The 20470-nt window shown below is 48.3% G+C and overlaps 2 protein-coding genes across 2 annotated transcripts in view; both read right to left on the bottom strand.

Annotated features, from left to right (window-relative positions):
- The window catches only part of LOC139048860 (uncharacterized), a 75768-nt gene extending 72477 nt beyond the window's left edge, over window positions 1-3291 (bottom strand). Inside the window, exon 1 of the mRNA XM_070523739.1 lies at window positions 3035-3291. The gene's annotated coding sequence lies outside the window, so the exon portion shown is untranslated. The remainder of the gene's footprint in view (window positions 1-3034) is intronic.
- A 10285-nt stretch (window positions 3292-13576) lies between these two features.
- Window positions 13577-18642, bottom strand: LOC139048506 (alpha-(1,3)-fucosyltransferase C-like). Its single transcript, XM_070522907.1, has 4 exons — window positions 18605-18642; window positions 17294-17483; window positions 16132-16498; window positions 13577-14698 (listed from the first exon to the last, which is right to left on the bottom strand). The coding sequence occupies exons 2-4, from the start codon at window positions 17472-17474 to the stop codon at window positions 14014-14016; spliced, it is 1233 nt and encodes a 410-aa protein (XP_070379008.1). The 5' UTR covers window positions 17475-17483; window positions 18605-18642; the 3' UTR covers window positions 13577-14013.
- Between the last annotated feature and the right edge of the window lie 1828 nt (window positions 18643-20470).

The raw sequence follows: 20470 nt of genomic DNA, 5'->3' as shown, positions 1-20470 counted from the left end.
CTGCCATTAGTCGGACGGTTACGCCCGGTACTACTTTCTGTGGCGCAGGAACATCGCCTGTGCACGCTTTGTACCTTCGGCAGCGCTACAAATGACTCGCGAAATGGTGAGAAACGGAGTTCGTAGCCGCTATTGCGTGGGAAAAAACGGTTTGCAGGGAATTTCAAAGCTATGACAAATCATTTTTGAGGGCTGAAGCGCAGTCTTAAACAACGGACGATCGTTTTCTTTTGCGAGAGGAAGAAAAAAGAATACTCACTAAGCCTTTTTTTTTTTCTCCACGAACCACCACCAGCCACTAGAAGCAAGATGAGTGGTGGTAGGGAGTGAAGCTTGTTTGCAGTGGCTGGTGGTGGCTCAAGGATAGGATGCAAATTGGAACTGGCTTGACTTTTGACTTGCGCAGACCTCGTAGCCCAATACTCACAATAAAATCCACTACGCGTAGCCCAAAGCAATATTCCAGGATCCTTAAGCATTGCGGGAAACTTACGGACTAGTCCTTGGAAAAGGCAGTAGATTACAATCAACCGTTCTCGACGATCGTCGAAGAAAGTGTGGATAATTAAAGCTATGACTATTATAAGTGAGAAACAGAAGGAGAGGCAGTGAATGGAGCATCAAAGGTGTATTAGAGGATTTCCTTTGTTCCAGTTTCGCTACGCTGTAGCGAGTTGTCGTAACCCTTTCGCAACACGTGTTTGGCTTCCCAACGTGGGAACGCACGAGTCGAGCCCGCGACAAAGCGGCAGCACGCGACGATGCGAGAGCTGTCGGTAATTGTAGCTGCGTAATGGGATCGTCTGTCACGGCTTCAACAATGGAATCAAACTACTCGGCCCACGACATTCATTGCCGGTGCGCTTGGCGTCATTTTGCGTAGTGTGAGGTGTCCGCGCTGGACGTCGGGAATTTTCGTTGAAAAAAGGTTCCCCTTTGTAACGTCTACTGCAGAACGTCCGATAGGATAAATGCAAAAAACATGTGAAACTTCGATTGAGCGGCGGGTTCTACGCACCTTCGACAACCATGTGTAGACTGAACTGATCGATGAATGTCGAAAACACTGGGTACCAGCAATATGGCGGCCATTGGATAGTAGTGTTCCCGCAAAACCCGAGTCATAACCTAGTATAGCGCGTTGCATTAACCGTTTAATTATCGTTATTTGACGATCTTCAACGGGGCTTTTTGTAACATGCCAATATTTTCGATGTTGGCAAAACAAACACACACAAGAACATCAGTTTGGTTTGATATTGGTACGTCCGTTGAAGATCTGCACGACGTCAAAGCCTACCCGGAGACGGGCACCACGGATAAACTCCGGCTGAGGTTCGGGGCGTTGGATGCGTGACAGAACGTCAGATCATAAACTTCTTTGCTGATAGCGATTTGACGGGAACGGCGTTCAGGACAAGCTGGTCCTGCAGTGACCCCCCCCCCCCCCCCCCCCATGCCCGCAAGAGTCCGTTCTGCGGAGTGTCGCGCAACCAAACGGTTAACGACACGCTTTGGCGACGAGAACGGCAATTGCCGCCCCCGTCTCAAAGCACCAACGCGTCTTAAACTGCTGCGCTGACGTCACTCGGTGTTTTTTTCCGCGTACTCCACCTCTCGCCAGCCCTCTTTAACTAGCAGCACGTGTTACCACGGCGCAAGCATTGCGACTTACCAGCTCCACGCGTAGTTCACGACTAGTGGTTTCTGCTGAAAAGTGGAAAAAACTGTCTATCTACAAAAATTCAGTTTGAAGATTACCGACCAGGTGGTGAATGTCATCACACTTCTATCGCGAGTCGGCTAAGGTGAGCACGGTTGTGCGATGTTTTTTTTTTTTTTTTTCGTTCGCTGTTCAAAGAACACTACTACAGTGTAACGCCGGCGCTAAGTCTACAATGTAAAGACTAAACAGCTCTGACTAGTGGCCTGGTGCCGGCCTTAGGCGGGGATAGCCGAGAGGCTGCGAATAATCATCATACGCAGGGAGTTGCAGGTCGCTCCTACGAATAAGAAGGGATTAAGCGCAGTGGGCTCAGTTTCCGCTTCAGAGCACGAGGTCGAAGGTTCGAATCCCGGGGGCCCCCGTCCCGACGGAGGTGGAAATGCAGGAACCCCCGTAATATTGAGATGTACGCTGGAAAACGCCAAGTAGCCAGTATTGCTAGTTGCACCCCCACTATTACTACGACGGCAACGTGGTGCTTGGGATCACGTGCTTTGGACGTTAGGCGCCATAATTGTATAGAAAGAAAGAGCTTAGCTGGCTTAGGAATGACACACGCAGTGACCGATGTGCGTGGCTAAAGGGAAATCGAAGACCCCCCCAAGTTTGGCAGCTGATAGCGCGCTCCAAAGATAACAGCCTTTTCCAGCGCTGGCTAAACTTGTCGCTGTCAAAGCAGTTGACCGTAAAATCCATCTGATCTTTGTGATAAATGACTTCCTTCGGTGACTAATCTGACAGGTTTGAACATCGTGAAAAAAAAAAACGAAGAAAGACCGTTGACAAGCCATGACTCACAAGCTCAAACTTCTTGACATCTTATTTATATGCATTGGCTCATAGACCATGCATATAACCGCAAAAATTAATATCCATGTAGCTGACTATGCACTGGAGCACATACAGGCAGAACTAAGGGATATGGGGTGCGACGTGATAAGGCCAGTCAAGCTGTTAAATGCAGCTTTTTTTCCCATCACACCTAACCACGTTCATGTGCACTTTCATGTAGTACCTGCCGTGTGGTTGAATAAACTCAAACTCAAACGTCGTGATCACGCGCGTGAAAAATAAAATAAAATCAGTGGGCTACCCACACGTGGAGACAAAACGAAGTGCCTTCGACGCGCATTCTTCTCTTTCGCGAGAAATCCGAAACGTCCCAACAACGACTCATCATCGACAGTCCGAGCACGTCCCGACACGAATGCAAGAGCGAGCGCGTCGGTCCCCCTCCCATAACGAGACTTGTTTGTGCCGAAAAAAAGAAGCGAGCTTGCCACTAATGCAGAAGAAAGGTGGACTCACCTGCGTTGGTTGGGATCACTCTTTTTTTTCTCTCTCTTTCACGTGCAACCGAAGGCGGCGCACGCAGCACCGAACATCACTCGGTCCCCGGAAAACGGCGTAGAGAATTCCAAATGGCCGCCCGAAGTTCGTCAGATGCGGGCCTGCTGTTGTCAACCACGGCGGACACCAAGCACCACTACCACCACCACCACAACCGGCGCGGAGAACAACTCGTCGAAAACTGGAACGTCGCGGTCCTGCCCGTCTGCCCAGAGGCGGCGAGGAGCAGAAGACGCGCGGTGGCAGCAGCAGCAGACGATAGAGTGAGAAGGGTAGGGAGCGCCGCGGGGTTCCCCTCTCTCACACTACGTTTGTAATTCTTTCTTTCTTTTTTCTTTCCCTACTGCCCTTCCCTTCTTTGTACTGTGACGTACAGCGTGACGTTTACACGTCTCCACCAATGAGGAAAGCGAGAAAAAGTTGAGAACTGTAGAGAGAAAGAACGCGATGGAGAGAGAAAGATGTCGGCGCGTGGCGGCGGTTGTTGAGAGGGGGAAAAACCCGAACCGGAACGGTGCGCTCGCTGCCTCCTCGCTCGGTGTCTTCTGCTTCTCGCGCGAAGTCGTCTGCTGCTACTGCTGCCGAAATGCTTTCTTTCTTCAGTTCGAAGATTTAACGGCCGTCCCACCGCTTGGGAGCGGCAATCTGAATAAGGGATATATACAAGGGCGTACAAAATCGGCGCGCTGTAACTAACCGAGCGGACGGGATGAGATATGGGGTTCAGATACGGAAACAAGGTAGCGGCGTTGGGAATCCAGTTCCGAGTGCCGGAGAAATATACCGGCGCGGCCATTGCGGCAGGGTGTGTCGGATGGCTGGCAGACGAAATTGGAGAATGCGTCGTCTGCTACTCGTTTGTTGCAGGCGAAAAAAGAAAAGCACGATAGGTGATCCTGCAGGTCGAGTGAGGATATATAGAGTACACAGAGATGATAATCGGGCGCCTTGATTTGCACCACTACTGGATAAGTGTGCCACTGCGTCCGAGGCTGCAAAATTCTGTACCGGTCTGTACCGTGGTAGAACTAACGATGTAGCAAAACCACAGCCCATATCTCAGCTGCAGTGTGGTGCGGTTCGATGTCGGCAGACATTGTGTACAACACCGCATCTATCACAGTAGGATGTAATAAACATGGATTTTTTTCTTCCATGCTGCATGCCTAATGGTGCTGTGTCAGTGGTAACTGATACAAGAAGAAAACTGACAGAATGAAAACTGCTATACAAATCTTAAACCGTTGAAAACTAAAAAAAAAATCAGTCTGACTCAACAAATCAAGCCTTACTTCACAGGGCGCACTGGATATCGGCGGATTAATTTAGTGCGCATCCGAAATCTCATTTCTCTGTAATCCTGGGACTACACTGTTCAAGAAATTCCATTATTTAACGATCCTTGAAGAGAAACTGAATTTGAATAAGGTGCTTGTATACTGTGAAACGTGGCAGTAATATTGATGACAAACAAGTAAGTCAGTCTTCTTTTGATGTGTACATATTTTATAAGGATGATGAAAAGGAGTTCTTTGAGCATGAAAGCGGGGTACAGCTTGTCTCATGAAAAGGATGTGCTCTACGCGTTTCTGTAACGCCTGCATACAGGCTGTTTCTTGTTGTATCCTTAACATAATTTTTAAAAATAACCTGAATTTTTAAAAATAACCCGTGACATGCAGGCAGACATGTGCATGTTACTCATAAATGTATTTCGAGTAAGATACTAAATACTGCGCAAGAAATTTACTCAGTGCAGTACTAAATATCGAAATTCCGAAATGTTCCTGAGTATAAAGCACAAAATACTGAGAAAATATTACATTATCTTTAAGAGACTTTTCAAAATACAGAGCACTGCACAATCAAAAAGAAGACTTGCGTCATTGAACCGTTTAATTTTGTTAAATGAAGCAAAAGGCCGAATTAATAAAGTTCTTGCCCTCCGTTGAGAACAGCTGCTTTTAAATGTTTGCGTTAGATAGCCTGCCCGTCTTTCCTTTTTTTTTTATATCGCCGTCTACGCTGAAAAGCCAGGCTACGGCACAGCGGCGTCTGGCTTAAAAAAAAATCGTGAGCCATTTCACTCTGTGGCGGTAGATGCCCAGCGAAGCTGGTAGCACGCGACAATGAGGTGACACACAATTTGGAACAAATGTGCCAACACATTTATTGTCTTGAGCGGTGGTCATGGTGACGAAAATACGCGCACAAATTTGTTTTTTACATTCGCGTTCATTCTTGTTATGCATTCGTTACATGCGTGTTTTCATTTCGTGATATACTGAGGCAAAGAACTTGACACCGAAATCACAGCAGCGACTGGCAGTGGACCAATGCCGTCAGCGCCTTCGCAGGGGGAGGGGCAGTATGGGAACGCTGGCATGATTATCCCCACCGGAGCCAGCTGTGGAAGCCATTGCTGATGATTACAGTTCTTGCCCGCCCACATGAAAATTTTACGGAACCCTAGCTATAAACAGCTCCGCTGTAAAAAAAAAAAAAAGGAAGAAACGGCGGTACACTTCAATATCGACTTCGTACCTTGGTCCCAACTATCGTACTCAATCTACACTGTAAAAAAAAATCACTGACGATTACGATAATCCCATAACGCGAAATTTGAGCTGAGCTCTTTACGTTAATAAAGGGAAAATCCGACATCCACCCTTTCGTAGCGTTTGCTACAAAAGAAACCCATACGGTTTCCTCGAAAGGAAAGCCTCACAGTTGAAAAAAAATTCGTCCTGGTCCGGGACGAATTTTTCTTCAACTGTGAGTCTTCTTTCGAAGAACCCGTTATGGGTTTCCTTTGTAGCAATCGCTGCGAACGGGTGGATGTCAGATTTTCCCTTTACTAATTACTACTCTCCACCTTGCGGGTTTCCGCAGAACTATTATGTCAAGCTCTATATGTGTTTCAATTTTGCGATACATTGGCTGGCGTGGATGATCTGTCTCGTGAGGCACGTCACAAACGTAGTGAAGTATGGCGCGACCGCCTCGCTAAGCTGGAGACCGCGAGAGGCTGCGCGCGGGTCCCGCAGGCCTCGCAGTAGGAACTACGCTGGCGCGCTACTGTGGCGCCATCTCGTAGCCATCGCCGCCACCACTGCGCTTTTCTTCTCGCGCTTTCGCCACACCCTCCTCCTCCTCCTCCGTTTCCTGCGTCACGGTTTCGCGCTGCCCGCTCCTCCTGCGCTTTCCTCCTCCTCCTCTTTCCTCCTCCTCGCCTATTCATCCCCGCACTCCTCTCCGCGTTCGCTCTTTCATCCTTCGCTGCCCTCGTTTACGCCGACGCTTGCCTCAGGAACTGAAACAGTTCCTACGCGCCTAAGAAGAAAATAATTAATTTATGGGGTTTTACGTGCCAAAACCACTTTCTGATTATGAGGCACGCCGTAGTGGAGGACTCCGGAAATTTCGACCACCTGGGGTTCTTTAACGTGCACCTAAATCTAAGTACCACGGGTGTTTTCGCATTTCGCCCCCATCGAAATGCGGCCGCCGTGGCCGGGATTCGATCCCGCGACCTCGTGCTCAGCAGCCCAACACCATAGCCACTGAGCAACCACGGCGGGTGCCTAAGAAGAGTGTTTAGAAGTTTTAGAGCGCCTGGGAACTGCGCTCCAAAACCAGGCGTCGCTTTAATGGTCGTGTTAACATAATTGTTTGGCAGGTCGTCGGCGCGATTCCCACAACACGTTTATATCGCCGTTGAAAAGGATAAAAAGATAATAGCCGCGAATACTATAGATAAAAAGAAATTGCTCCTTATAATAACGCGATTCGCTTGGCTCACCCGTGCAGTACGTCACGTTTACGCGTGCGCCTGAAACCATGTGGTCAGCTCCGCTTGAAATATATTTTTTTGTTATTATTACTTATTTTATTTGCGAGTGCTGTACGTCATCCTGTTGCTAGGATCTTTGCAGGGCGGTCAGTACAACATACATATAAAGGCTTACAAAGACATGAACTGGCATTAAAGAAATATTGACTATTATAAGATATTTCGATAACATCAACTGCAAAAATGATCCATTTAAATTGCGAAAGAAAAAAAACCGACATGATTAAACTCAAATGCTATTAGCATAACGACGATGGTCCTTGCAATATGGTCAGTCACATTATTTTATTCCATGACAGTTCTAGTTGAAAAAAAAAACGAATATTTCAGAAGTATATCGATAAGTATGTTAAATAAAAAGTGCAACGTTGCACCGAAAAAAACTTAGGGTACAGTAATAAATACCGCTTTACAAAAGTATTTCTGAAATTTCAAAATATTCACGAAAGTAATTAAAGTTCGGTATTTAGAGTAGAGTACTTTAAATACGTACAAGTCTGCTTGTGGCAATGTCCTACTGATTGGACTAAACTACTCTGTAAAAGGCGGACATAACTTTCACGAGAAATCGAAATGCATAATTGGCTAATTGCTTAAACCTTTCTAATTATTTTTAGACTAATTCCTTTAGGCAGATATTACAATTTACGAATTATCTCCGGTGAGCTCGAAATCATGTCCACTTAGAGCGAATTCTGAGGACGACGCCAGTTCTGTGATATGCCTTCGCAAGATATGCGACAAGGTGCCTTTGTAGAACTTTCTAATAATTTTTGAGCTGCGCATAAAAAGCTTTGTTTTTTTTAGTGGAACAAAACGTGCATTTTTTAGCACAAGTTTGACGTCGCTTACCTCAAGACTTGCGCTAGTTCGCATATCTCTCCCCAGTGGGCGTGCCTTGTGAGATCAATGGTTTCGGTTACAAATTGCAGCATGTGTGTTACAGCAACTCGTTGGATTCGGTTAATTAGTTAATACTATTCATTTATCAATCCGTCCACTAACTTGGGGTATATATGTTTAACAGATCTAGACCTGGGAGTGTTAGCCAGCGCCACTGAAAGCCGTGGTGGGCGGATGTATAGCATACTTTTTTGCCCGATGACGTCACGTAACACGTGACCTTAGGGGAGCAGGCACGTGGCTAAAGAAACCTCCCGTGCTGCCTGATGTCGTCAAGGCGGCCATATTCGAGACCCTCGCTATACGAATGAACGAGAGAAGGGAAACGAAGGGGCTCGTTTTTTTTTCCTTAATCGTGACCACATAAAGCCAACAGACGATAAAGCCAATGAAAGCAATGGGGAAAATTAGCTGCGGTTGAAAGTCAAATGGAGGAAAAGTAAGGGAATAAAGGAAAATGAAAGGGGACGAAAAGATAACTTACCGCCGGCGGGGGGGTGAGTCCACAAAAATGCGAAGCTTGGTACGAGACACTGACAGTGACTTATGCGAAATATTGATATTCAACAAGTTCTGAGTGTTTGCAGTCACTCTGTTCGTACACACGTAATCGTGATAACAATACAAAAGTAATCTTTATTACAAAATAAATCAATGATCGCCTCGAATTGTGTACAACGAATGAAGTTCTTATTGTTGCACATCAGTAGACATATTGCAGGGAAACCGGTCGGCGCCATCTTTCCAGGGGAAAAAAACCCCCCGAGCCGGCCTAGCCGCCGTAGCACAGCGCGGAGGGCATTCGTAGTGCTTGTATGTTTCCATATCAAATAATAATAATAATAATAATAATAATAATAATAATAATAATAATAATAATAATAATAATAATAATAATACACGCCCCTGTTATAACGTTATCCGGCTATCACACAACCTCTCGCCGTTTTCTCGTCACCGGATGTTGTCCGTACGTCTGCTTCAGTCTGGAACGGTTAGAGAGGCGCTCGTACGCACACCACGTATGAAATTCACGCGTCATGTAGTCGCTGGCAAGTCGCTGCGTACGCTATCACGTGGCGCAGCTGGCTCGGGTGTTGTGACGTCATGTACGCATGTTGCACGACGTTCTCCATTTGGTTTGTACGTATCGCGCAGTTCGCGTTGTGTTTGTAATTGAGAAACCCATTGGGATGCGCGCACAGGGGAGACGAGCGCTAGACATATGACAAAAGGAAAGGAAAGGGGTTGCGTTTGTGCAGCGCTCATCCAGCCAGAACTACATATATATCTGGTAAAATAAAGTGAGCGTAAATTGAAAACCAGCGCAGTTCTTTCCTTGTTTACGCGTTCTGCGTGTCTCGCCGGCTTCCTGTCTATTTCACATATGCGCACCAACTCTCCCGGCAAAACATTATGTAGTATTACGGCTGGAAAACCGGAACGGTTGCACTAACCTCGCTTACAAGATTGCAGAGTGCTATAAATATTTCGCATACGCAACATCGCTCGGAAATCTAATCGACAGCATTGTGAAGATAGGTATAAAACTGCTTTCCAGACCCGTATTATTTAATAATCAATATTGACACAGACCGTTAAGTTCCAAACTGAGCTTGTATAATGAACCTATATACATTACGAAACGTTCAAGTGTCATTTGAAGTGTGTTTTCTGCTGTTCTCATGGGTTTGTGTGTATAGTATTTGGTGACTGGGAAGCTCCGACTCCACCTGAGTAATATGCGCATGTTACATCAACAAATCTTCTCGACGCGATATGGCTGAGTGGCATCAATATCTTTAGGTGCACATCAACTATAAGAGAACGTCCACAGTGAAATTCGATGACCCAACCGCTTGAATTCAGTATGCAAATCAAGACAGCGCTCGTGCCGTGCAATTCCTTCTGTGTTCCTCGCGTTTGCGCTCGGATTTCGTAACCGGGAATTTAGTATACAAATATTCAAGACCCTTTTCCGGCGATGCTGTTTCCCTTTCCCGGCGCGTTCCGTCAGACAACGAATGGCTTTCACCACTTAAAGCAACGGCTCATACCTGCGTGAATTTCTGTACCTCACAACGCGACCTTGAAACAGAGATCTAAGGCTTTCGCCTTAAAAAGCAGATATGAAGTGTTTGTCCGCATGTACACAGCCTCGTAATAGCACTCGCAATATATACAACAAACAAATAAATGAAGACGTTGGTCAGCACTTGCTGGTGCAGTGTGCATAAGGTGTTTACAAACAAAAAATGGCTGAACATGTTTCTCGCCAACCAGCGAGTTATCGGTGGTGAATAGTACGCATTCACGTCACACGAGAGACCGTTCGCAATTCAACGCAGCGAAGAAGAGCGGTTGGCACAGCGTCCTGCCCGTTTCTTTCTATCGACACCGGCGGCAAGAGCTGGGATGCAGAAGCTTATTTTTTTTTCTACCACTACACCCAATTTTGAACTGATATACATCTTGAAGGGACACTAAAGGCAACTACTAAGTCAAGCTAAAGCGATGGATTAGTGCCCGAGAATCTCTACGGCGTCAATATTATCGCAAACAGAGCCTTAACAATCGATAAACTGAGGTGAATGCAGGACGTGATTAGAGGCTCTCCCGGGGCGTTCGAGCACTTGCCCGATGACGAAAGCACTCCTCAGTTAAATTCTGCCACTAGTACTCAACTACTCGTTGCAGAAAAGAGCCTTGTATTGTATCATAAGACGAAATAAAATGCTACTTGTCTGGTTCTGTAATTTTTTTAGAAAATATAACTCATTGAATTTACTCTTGACAAAGACGCGGGCGTTCGAAAGGTTTCGTTTTCGCTCGACTCTGCGCCGCCCAGGCTTTCGTGTTTCAGTAGTTTCGTTACCGCGTAACGCTGCGCTGGTTTTGCTGGCTCGCGAAACTCGCACAAACTGCAAGTAGCACAGAATTCAACGTCCATGTGATGTCGCAGGATGCCCAAACTGTCTACGCCACTTTTTAACATCTGTATGATTGGTCTTTCCGAGAGGTTGGCACGCGTAGAGGGCGTCGAGCACACCATATACGCCGACGACATCACCTTGTGGTGCTCCGGCGGCTGCGAGGGCAGAGTCGAATAATCAAGCCATGCAGGAGGCGATCGACGTGATCGAGGAGTATTTCCGCCCCAACGGACTTCGACGCTCCCCCGCCAAGTCGGAGCTTCTGCTTTACAGAAAAAGAGAAGGGAGGCAGACCCAAAGATTGGAAGCCAGTCTCCGAAAGCAGCATCAGTCTTCGCACTTGTGACGGGGGGGGGGGGGGGGGTGAGTTGATACCCAGGGTCGACGTTATTCGGATCCTGGGCCTGTGTGTCGAATTCAACGGCGGGAACGGAATGGCTCTCCGCAAGATTATCGCAAAGACGGACAACGCTTTCCGCCTCGTTCGCAGAATAGCAAACCGGCACCGAGGAATCAAGGAAAACAATCTCCTCAGGCTTATCAATGCCTTCGTACTATGTCACTTTACGTACACAATTTCTATGCACAACTGGCTCAGAGCGGAGCGAGACAAGCTCAACGCTCTCATCCGCAAAGTGGTCAAGAGGGCTCTCGGGCTACCCATGAGGACCCATACCGAGGATCTCCTCAAGCTGGAGATGCATAACACTGCCGAGGAGATTGCCGAAGTCCATGAACGCGTGCAACTCATTCGCCTGAGCACCATAGCGGCAGGTAAACACATCCTCGAAGAGCTGGGTTACCGACCTGCGGGATTCCCGATGGTCAGTACCCCGATCCCCAGGTGCGTTCGAGACAAGTTCGAAGTGGCTCCTATGCCCTGAAACGTCCATCCCGTCCATAACGAGGGCAGACGCAAGGCCAGAGCAGCAGCCATCCTCAAACAGATCAAGCAACGGGATATTAGAGCAAGCTTCATCGACGCCGCGGAGTACAGCGATGGGAAGACCTTTGCCATCGTCGCGGTCGACTCCGGTGGCAAGATTTCAAATAGCGCCTCCATTCGCACTTCAGACCCCGGAGTCGCCGAGCAAGTCGCCATCGCACTCGCCCTGCTAGACAGTCGTGGGTCCGAAATCTATAGTGATTCCAAAACGGCAGTTAGGGCTTTGCAGAGGGGTTGCATTGCCAAGAAAGCTGTTCGTTTTCTTAGCAGCTCGAGTCGATATGCTCTCACGCATCATTCAATCCACTGGTTTCCTGGTCACGTAGGGTCGGTCGAAGGTGCTCCCCCGAACCTCAATGAGTCTGCTCACGAGGCTGCGCGTGACCTCACCGACCGCGCTTCCTCTGCAAGAAGCACCGGCTCCCCTCCTCCCTACGGCCAACAGGGACGCTCCCGCTACTCACAACGAGATTATTAAATTCTTCTACATGTCTATATATAGAAGGGTCTTTCCACCCCCTCACCCCAAGTTGAATAGGGCGCAAGCCGTTTCGCTTAGGCTTCTGCAGACCAGTACGTATCCGTGTCTGTCCGTTCTCCACGAGGCTTACCAGGACGTGTATCGCGACGACGCCTGCCCCTCCTGCGGGCAGACCTCCACTCTAGCGCACATACACTGGGAGTGCGGGTCGACATACCCCAAGTTCATCAAGGAGGAGTGAGGCTCGCTTCTGCGTAGCCCCGCTCTAGAAAAGCAAATCCTTGCTGTCCGGCGTGCCCGCGACCGGGCCGGTGGGCTAGACCTGCCGGTCCTAACGTGGGACTAGCCGGGTGCACGACAAGTTCGCGTCCTCGCCCGACCTGCAATAATGTTTCTTCACTCACTCACTCACGCCACTTGACCAAACATCAGCTCCAGCGGCGAATCCGCCGGTCTGTCTTGGCTCGGTACCGCCGTCTTTCGGCCGCCGTTTTACTCACCGGCGGCAGCACAGAGTGGTGATGGCGTATACTAAAGAAGGGCTTTAGCCATGTGCTACGTCACCACTCCCTCTGTTGGGTGGCGGGAGATTTGAATTTCGAAAAAGGTCTTCGTACCCTTCACATGTAGTTTTCCCATAAACTGAGTCTTGACACGAAACAAGCATTGTGAGGTTTCTGGAATGGTATCCAAACAGCCCACGTCGTCCTAGTATTTGCCTTTCGTGTCACTTTAAAGATGTTTCTTCTCAAGTTTTTTTTTTTTTAACCGCGGAACCACAAATGCAACCGAATCCTGCGCGTATTCCGCGGCTGCCTATGTGCTAGCAACGCGCCCTCTTTTGCCCCTAGCAGTATGGCCGCCAGGGCATCGTTCGCTCCCGTATAGGCGGCTGTAGGGACAACCACTCCAGAAGTTTTATATGTGAGAATGACCACTGGAAACGCGAACCTGTGTACGCGGCGAAAATAAAAACTTCCGTTTGCGATTGCGTGCATACATAGAGTTTGCGATACGTGCATACATACATACATACATACATGCGTGCATACGTACCCACATACATACGTGCAGTTTGTGTTTAGCTGCACCAAATTTGTTGAAAATTGCCAGTGTCAGACAGCACGATTCTAAACAATTGATCTAAATTAGCCGATGAGGCGGCCGTTACCTGTATGAGAAATCAAAATCCCTATTTGAATAATTAACGGGATGGTGCTCGTTAGATTTTTAAATTATTTTACGACACATATCTTAATCTACGAATTGTAGCCAATGAATTCGCCACGCGTATTCACTTGAACTAACTCTCAGGACTGCACCAATTTCGAGATATTAATATTGAAGTGCCCGACGAAGCGCACTGGTGTTCCAGTCACTTTAGTGCTGCAATACATAAAACGGCGTTTTATTTTGAAATGATGCAACTGGACATATATGATATACACATTTACAATATACATATGCGTACTAGGTGATACATATAGGTATAGATTAACAGCTACAGCGCCAGCATTGTCGTATACTTGGCTTGAAATCTCCACGCTAATTGTCCGCCTGTGCAAGTCAGTTTAAAAGTCGAGTATACCGCGAATGCTGAAGACACTGTTCTTTTTTATGAAAATCACATAATTGGAAATTCTTCTTTTCATTCAACATATATCAACAAAAAAATGGATGTGACAACGTCGACGAGTCAAACATCATTTTGACCTTCCACTGTCCGTAGTGGCACAGACACGTTGCACGTTGTAAAAGATAACCCCCAGCCCCTCAACAAACACAAAAAGAAGAAAGCTGCCCGAAAATAAGCGATCGCCTTCATCCTTGGTTACTTGCTAAGGCCCGCGTTTTGAAGGTTCGCGGGTCCCAGCTACGGCAGCGTGCCATCGTGTTGTACCAGTGGTATATGTCGTGGTAGTGGCTGTTATTTCTGAAGGCGTCAGTGGGGATCGCTCGGCAGACGGGGCACAAATTCCAGCCGCCCCAGTGCATTATTTTGTAGCGGCCCTTCCAGGCAAAGTGGCGCGCGTACATGCCAAAGTCGCGCGACGTGGCCACCAGATAGCGCGCCAGTGCTGCGGGAGAGCTGAAGGACAGCGCGTCCACGTAGGAGCCCCGGGGCGCGACATAAGCGTAGTCGGCACCGCCAAAAACGACGGGCACGATGTCGTGGTCGAGCGGGTTGAACAGCTTCTCGGTCACGTAGTCGCGGCAGTGGTTGTTCTCGAACGACAGGTAGAAAAAGTACTCGCTGCTGAAGTTGTGCCAGCAGTTGTCCCGGCATCCCTGTGTGCCGCAGTTGCCGACAATGTCAACGTCGATGTGCTTTCTGAGCTCTCTGACGAACAGCTCGCGCTTCGAGTAAGTGTGGCAGTGGCTGACGGGCCAGACGGCCATCCGGCGCTTCCCCTGCCACAGAAGCCGCAGTGCCTCCATGGAGTATGCAAAGGGCTCCTCCTGCTCGGCGGTCCAACCGTAGGGGACTTTGAAGTCCGAGTCTAGCCTGCAAATGGTTCAAAGAGCGCATCCGGTCCAGACTCTGCCATTGTAATCATGGAAAGGTATTTTTCTGCCCTCTGGTTGAACTCAGCGTGACTGTAATGGTGATTGCAGTCACGGTGATTACATAAGCCAACGTTTATGATTTTATACTCTACTCTGCTGGCTGGTGCAAGTTTTTCGGCAGCACATAGAGACTTCTTTTAATGACTTTTATTCGTCAAGAACACCTTATATGTATCACGAGAACGTGTCTGGCGCGTTCTTGTTGGACAAAACCGGCAGAGGATGTCGATACCAGCATTTGTGCTGCTAGTACACTATATGACCTGGTGTTTCGTGAAGGTCAATATGCAGACGCCTACGGAAAAACTGAAACTTTCAACTGCATGTCTGCTTCACTCACGCGGTCATGTGGTTTCAGTCTTATCTGCAAGGTCCTTTGGAACATGCCTTTAGGCTCTTTTCGCGAAGCGCTTTTCTCGGGATAAACCAGATGGCGCTTTCGGCGGCGCGCCATACGTTGCCTCAGCTACAGTGTACCTCAGCGAAAGCGCACGAATACAAACGATTTACAACTTCGGCCCTGCTCCTGTGCGATCAGCTGTGGGAAATGTAGGTTTGTGTTGGCTGACGCACTGTGCTCCTTTCATGCTGCAAAATTTTGGGGGCAGTAGAGGGAAGATGTGCGATGTAGTTGGCTGCAAAAAAGAATAGCGGCTGGCATAGGATGGAATGGAACGAATCTGTGAGACCAAGTTCATGGAGCGATGCTACGTAAGGACTGCCTGTGTTGCCAACCCTTTGCGGTGCTTGGTTTTCCCCGTAGTTAAAAAAAAAGAAAAATTCACGCAACCGCCACTGTTGTATCGCGCTTGCCTGCAAAGAGGGTACATCGACCCCGGAACGTCGGCAGGATTGGTAACAAATGGTTACGCAGTGACAAAGGGAGTTACACCGCTTCCGCGCTGTTATACGCTTATCGCACGTTTCTATGCACGTCTCTACCGCAATTGAGCTGCAAACTTACGCCCACTATATCGCCAACGTATGAAGAATATCTGAATCGGCGGACACTCGAATCAACACGCCGAACCTTGGCTGACAGCCACTACTCCGACAACGCATGAATGCCCGAAGCTGAACGTTTCGTGACGCCCCATGAATTAAGCGGGTGATTAGGCATAATAAGTATTATTTGCACACAAGCTATTACAAAGTGCACAATCTCCGCCTTCCACGCCCTGTGCATAGCAAGAACAAAACTATCGCAACTATAAGCACAGCCGCGAGGAATGTTATGAGGAAGGTTATTGCCGCGAAAAGGGTCAACTTAACCATGCGCGACACAGCAAAAGAACCACGGGACAACAAGACCAGAGTCGCACGGTTCTTTTGCGGTATCGCACCCGTTTAGAGTTGCTGTTTCACACGTACCTGTAGGTAAGCGTCCAGTTGATAGCAGGGCCGAGCAACATCATCTCGTTGGTGTCGCTGTTAGGCGCTTCCATGGTCCAGAAGACCCACTTCTGGGCCCGCGCACGGTACGGCGGCATGTCGCCGAGGTCCAAGTCCAAGCCGTAGAACAGCACGGCTTCGCTCGAGTCCAGCGAGTATCTGTCGTTGGTGAGCAGGCAGTTCACGTCGCCGCAGTATATCGTTATCCCGCTACCTCGGGTCCTGCTACCGGGAAACCAATAATCTTGGAGTGTGGTCCAGATCAGGATCCTCGGCATTTCTGTAGAATTGTCAGGCGCCTTCCTCAAGTAGTAAGGGACGTAGCGACCAGGAGTGCTCGGATGAGCTGCCGAATTTTAGGAAATTGGTAAGTTGCAAATAATAAAGGCACGAAGTATACAAATCAGTAACTGTGCAACAAAACCAGATATCGCAGTCTTGTAAATTGAATCCGTTAGAGCATCTGAAGAGGACAAATTAAAAAAAAAATTCTGCAATTTTCGAAAACATTAATTAAACATAACTTCGATGGCCTGAATCGAAAATCCGCTTCCAACAGCTCACTATGGTCACATCCATATAAGTGCTCTACGTTTCGTATAGGTTAGAGAAGATTGCGGTATAAAAATGGGAATAAAAGCTGTTTTCACTGCAAGCAGTAGACTTCCCGGTCTTTGCCGCAGAGTGCGCAAAGAAGCTTCAACAAACCTTTTTAGACTGTTACGAATCCAGATTTTTTTTTTCTATTAAAGTGCCTTTGCCATGTCATTGCATTGTGTAAACCATTAAAAGCCTTCATTTCTTTATTTGCCATGTGAGCATGACTTAATTCTTTTTTTAAGTTATGTACCAGATGCAGCCTTTATGTAATATCTTTATATATTGCTATGTGGTGTAATGTGACCGCCGTGGGCAGTGTTTCTTTTTGTGTATCTTCTTTTTTATGACTTTGTATGCTACTGCCAAATAAGGGGGGCCGTTGCTCTGTCAAGCTGTTGAAAGACAGCTTTTACTTCGGTCCCCCTGCATCATCATGTATGACGTGATGGTCGAAAATAAACTTACTTACTTACTTACTTACTAGATAGATCATATAGCGCACCTGCTGAGAAGTTGTGCCAAACAGAGGCGATCAGCTTACCATCGGTGTCGTTCGTGGTGTCGTTGGTCGTATGGAGTCGTGGAGGTGTCGCCCAGGATCGCAGGCGAGGTGGCCTCTTGTGTCGGCAGGTGTCGTCCTGTTCCAATACGTTCGCGTAGAGATACAGGTACGACGCGCAAAAGGCAAGCAAGGGCACCAACGCTGCTCTCGCACCTGACATAGCTGCGAACTGGAAGAGGCGAGGGAGACAGTGACATAAACCTCAGCGTAACTGAGACTCGCTAACGTTCCGTGCAGAATACACTCGGCTTAAAGGAACACTCCAAAGGGACGTGTCACGGCGAAAGCCTCACGTGTCTCATCAACGGGGAAAGAGTGACCGTCGTGTAGTTGTCTGTCAACACGAATGGCAGGAAAAGTCACGTGACCTCAGCCGCATCGTATGTATTACGTAATATACACTGTAAAATGATTTACAACCTGAAAAGTGAAAAGGGTGTAAATGTGTCTATAACATACACCCTAAGTGATAGACACATTTTACACCCTTTCTCACTTTAAGAGTGTACATCATTTTACACTGCTAATGCTCACGCAACAATTTTGATGGTGCGCGGGTCACCGTCGTCATCGTGTTCATTAAGGTAGAGTTAATTAAGGCACTCGAACCAATTACATATGTCGTTAATTAGGGCGAAGCTAACTAAGACATATAATTAAGGTAACCTCAATTAAGGCAGTCGAACCCACCACCCTTGGTGGGCGAAAAGAAGTAATAAGTAGCAACAAATTAACGTGTTCGAATGCGAATGTCAAGTAATCTAACCAATGTCTCTTGATCATGCAGGGTATCGCTTTCATCCTCTTTGGCGTATGCTAAAGTGACTGTCAATATTTATCTCGAGCTTAGGTTGATAGGTAATGCTTCTGCAATCATTAATTCGTCTTCCGTAGCTAGAGCAGAGCTTTCGTCAGCGAGAAAGCGGCGAAAGTGAAAGGGGAAAAAAATCAGTGCCTTCAGTGTGAAAAAGGATGACCAGCGAAGCTGGGTATGTAGGCCCGTAGGTCCACGTGTAGGGAGTTTTGTGCTTACAACGACACGAACATTTACTTGAACTTGGACGGTAGAGGCATGCAGCTTCGCCATAAAAAAAAAAAAAGCTTCGGCGTCCACTCCGAACCGCTAGGCCTAGCCACCGGCCAGCTCAACGCCTCGGCATTCCAAAGCACCGTCCAAGTACAATTCACGTTGCTCAGCTTATCCGGTCTGACAAGAATTAGCGCGTTCGACGCGCGAAACGGCCAGTGGTCAAGTTCATAGGCACCTGTAGTTGAGGAAAGAAGACTTACCTGAACGGCGTCTGTTCCCTGCCGGTGAAAAAGGAGGCTTTACTTATGATGCTGATGATGATACCTTCAACAATGGTACGAACCCGCTATGTGTGGGAGTGGCGTTCGACCACAGCCTCCCCGTCGTGAATGCGATAGGTCACGATTTTGACGCCACGTCTAAGTTTTCAGAAATGTGTAGTAACCATTCAGTATATTAGGACATATATATATATATATATATATTGTTACGGTGAAGTGAAGGAAGACGTTGAGTTGGACTAGAGAAAGACGAAGTCTGGCGGTTGCCTGAACGCCATATCCATCATTTGTAAATATAAGTTATTTTACACTCGTGGGCCTGCTTTCTTCCCGCAACATTTTGGTGGAAGGTGCGGGGTACCACCACGGAACTTCGCAGCGGACGTCATCTACCTGCTGCCACAATGGCAAATCAACCGACACAAGCGACAACGCCTCGGCAGCCCGTGCCCACGGTCATCCTCACTCACCCACGGGACCCGGGAACATTTTGTGGCACGGACAACGTCGACGTCGAGGACTGGCTTACGATGTACGAGCGAGTGTGCGACAACAACAGGTGGGATCCTACAATGATGCTTGCAAACGTAATATTTTATCTGAAGGGAACTGCGAAGCAATGGTATGACACACATGAAGCTGACCTAACGAGCTGGGATGTTTGCAAAGAAAAAATGCGAGACCTGTTCGGCAGACCTGTCGGTCGTCAGCTGGCAGCTAAAAAAGAACTTGCGTGCCGCGCTCAGACGTCCACAGAATCCTATGTCGTGTACATACAGGATGTGCTGGCCCTCTGTCGCAAGGCTGATGACAACATGACCGAGGCAGACAAGATTGGCCATATATTGAAAGGTATTGCAGACGATGCCTTCAATCTCTTGATGTGTAAGGATTGTGCCACTGTGGATGCAATTATTAAGGAGTGCCGGCGCTTCGAACAAGCGAAGGGCCGCCGCGTCACTCAAACTTTCGACCGGTTGCCCAATACCGCCGCGACATCTTCTTGCGAAGACCCGCCGCGGTTCGTTCAGCCCGCAGGACCGGAAGAAATAACGCGCATCGTTCGCCGTGAGCTTGAGGCCATGGCCCCGGCTCCCGTTCGTTCAGACTGTCGGGAAAGCGTACCCGCTATCTCCCTTATACAAGCGGTCGTTCGGGAGGAAATAGCAAGTTTGGGCATTCCATCTCTCTGCTCAGTCCGCCATACCAACACCTACCAAATTTCTCCGACCGCTCGCTCCCGGACGCAAAGCTTTCCACCACTCCGCCGCAACCCAGCTGAATGGCGCACAGCGGATGATAAACCCATCTGTTTTAATTGTTCCGGTATTGGACACATCGCCCGTCATTGCCGCAACCACTGGTCGTCGCCTCCTCGGTGGTCGTCTCCGAGTCACTACAGCCAAGTACCCGACAATCGCACTTTCTCGCCCTATACGCCGACTAGGAACATCAACGCCGACAGTGCTCCACCAAGATCCAGCCGATCCCCGTCTCCGCAAGGTCGTAGGTCCCGTTCGCCTCTCGTTCACCGCTCTTCGTCCCCTTCTGCAACCGGTCGCTTCGCTTCGGGAAACTAGGCGGTGCAGCTCCCGGAGGTGAAGCTGCAACTCCGACCCGGCCCACAAATCCTCTATTGACCCTGCCTACATGTGGAAACCTGCTGGACATTGAAGTCGATGGCGTTCCTGTTAGATCTCTCGTTGATACAGGAGCGCAGCTTTCAGTTATGAGCGCTGCTCTCCGCCGCCGGCTCAAAAAGGTTCTGACCCCCGCCGTACCGTGCACCGTGCGAGTCGCCGATGGGAGTACGTCACCTGTCCTTGGAATGTGCACAGCACGTGT

The sequence above is a fragment of the Dermacentor albipictus genome, chromosome 8, assembly GCF_038994185.2.
Source record: "Dermacentor albipictus isolate Rhodes 1998 colony chromosome 8, USDA_Dalb.pri_finalv2, whole genome shotgun sequence".
Classification (NCBI taxonomy): domain Eukaryota; kingdom Metazoa; phylum Arthropoda; class Arachnida; order Ixodida; family Ixodidae; genus Dermacentor; species Dermacentor albipictus.
This window is presented reverse-complemented; position numbering and strand designations above follow the sequence as displayed.

Bases quoted from the DNA above. Each gene is read 5' to 3' on its own strand.
- LOC139048506 (XM_070522907.1), bottom strand. From the start codon at position 17,474: ATGTCAGGTGCGAGAGCAGCGTTGGTGCCCTTGCTTGCCTTTTGCGCG. The intron at 16,499-17,293 runs GTAAGCTGATCG...AAAATTCGGCAG, and splicing joins CACCACGAACGACACCGATG to CTCATCCGAGCACTCCTGGT. The intron at 14,699-16,131 runs GTACGTGTGAAA...AACCATTTGCAG, and splicing joins AACTGGACGCTTACCTACAG to GCTAGACTCGGACTTCAAAG.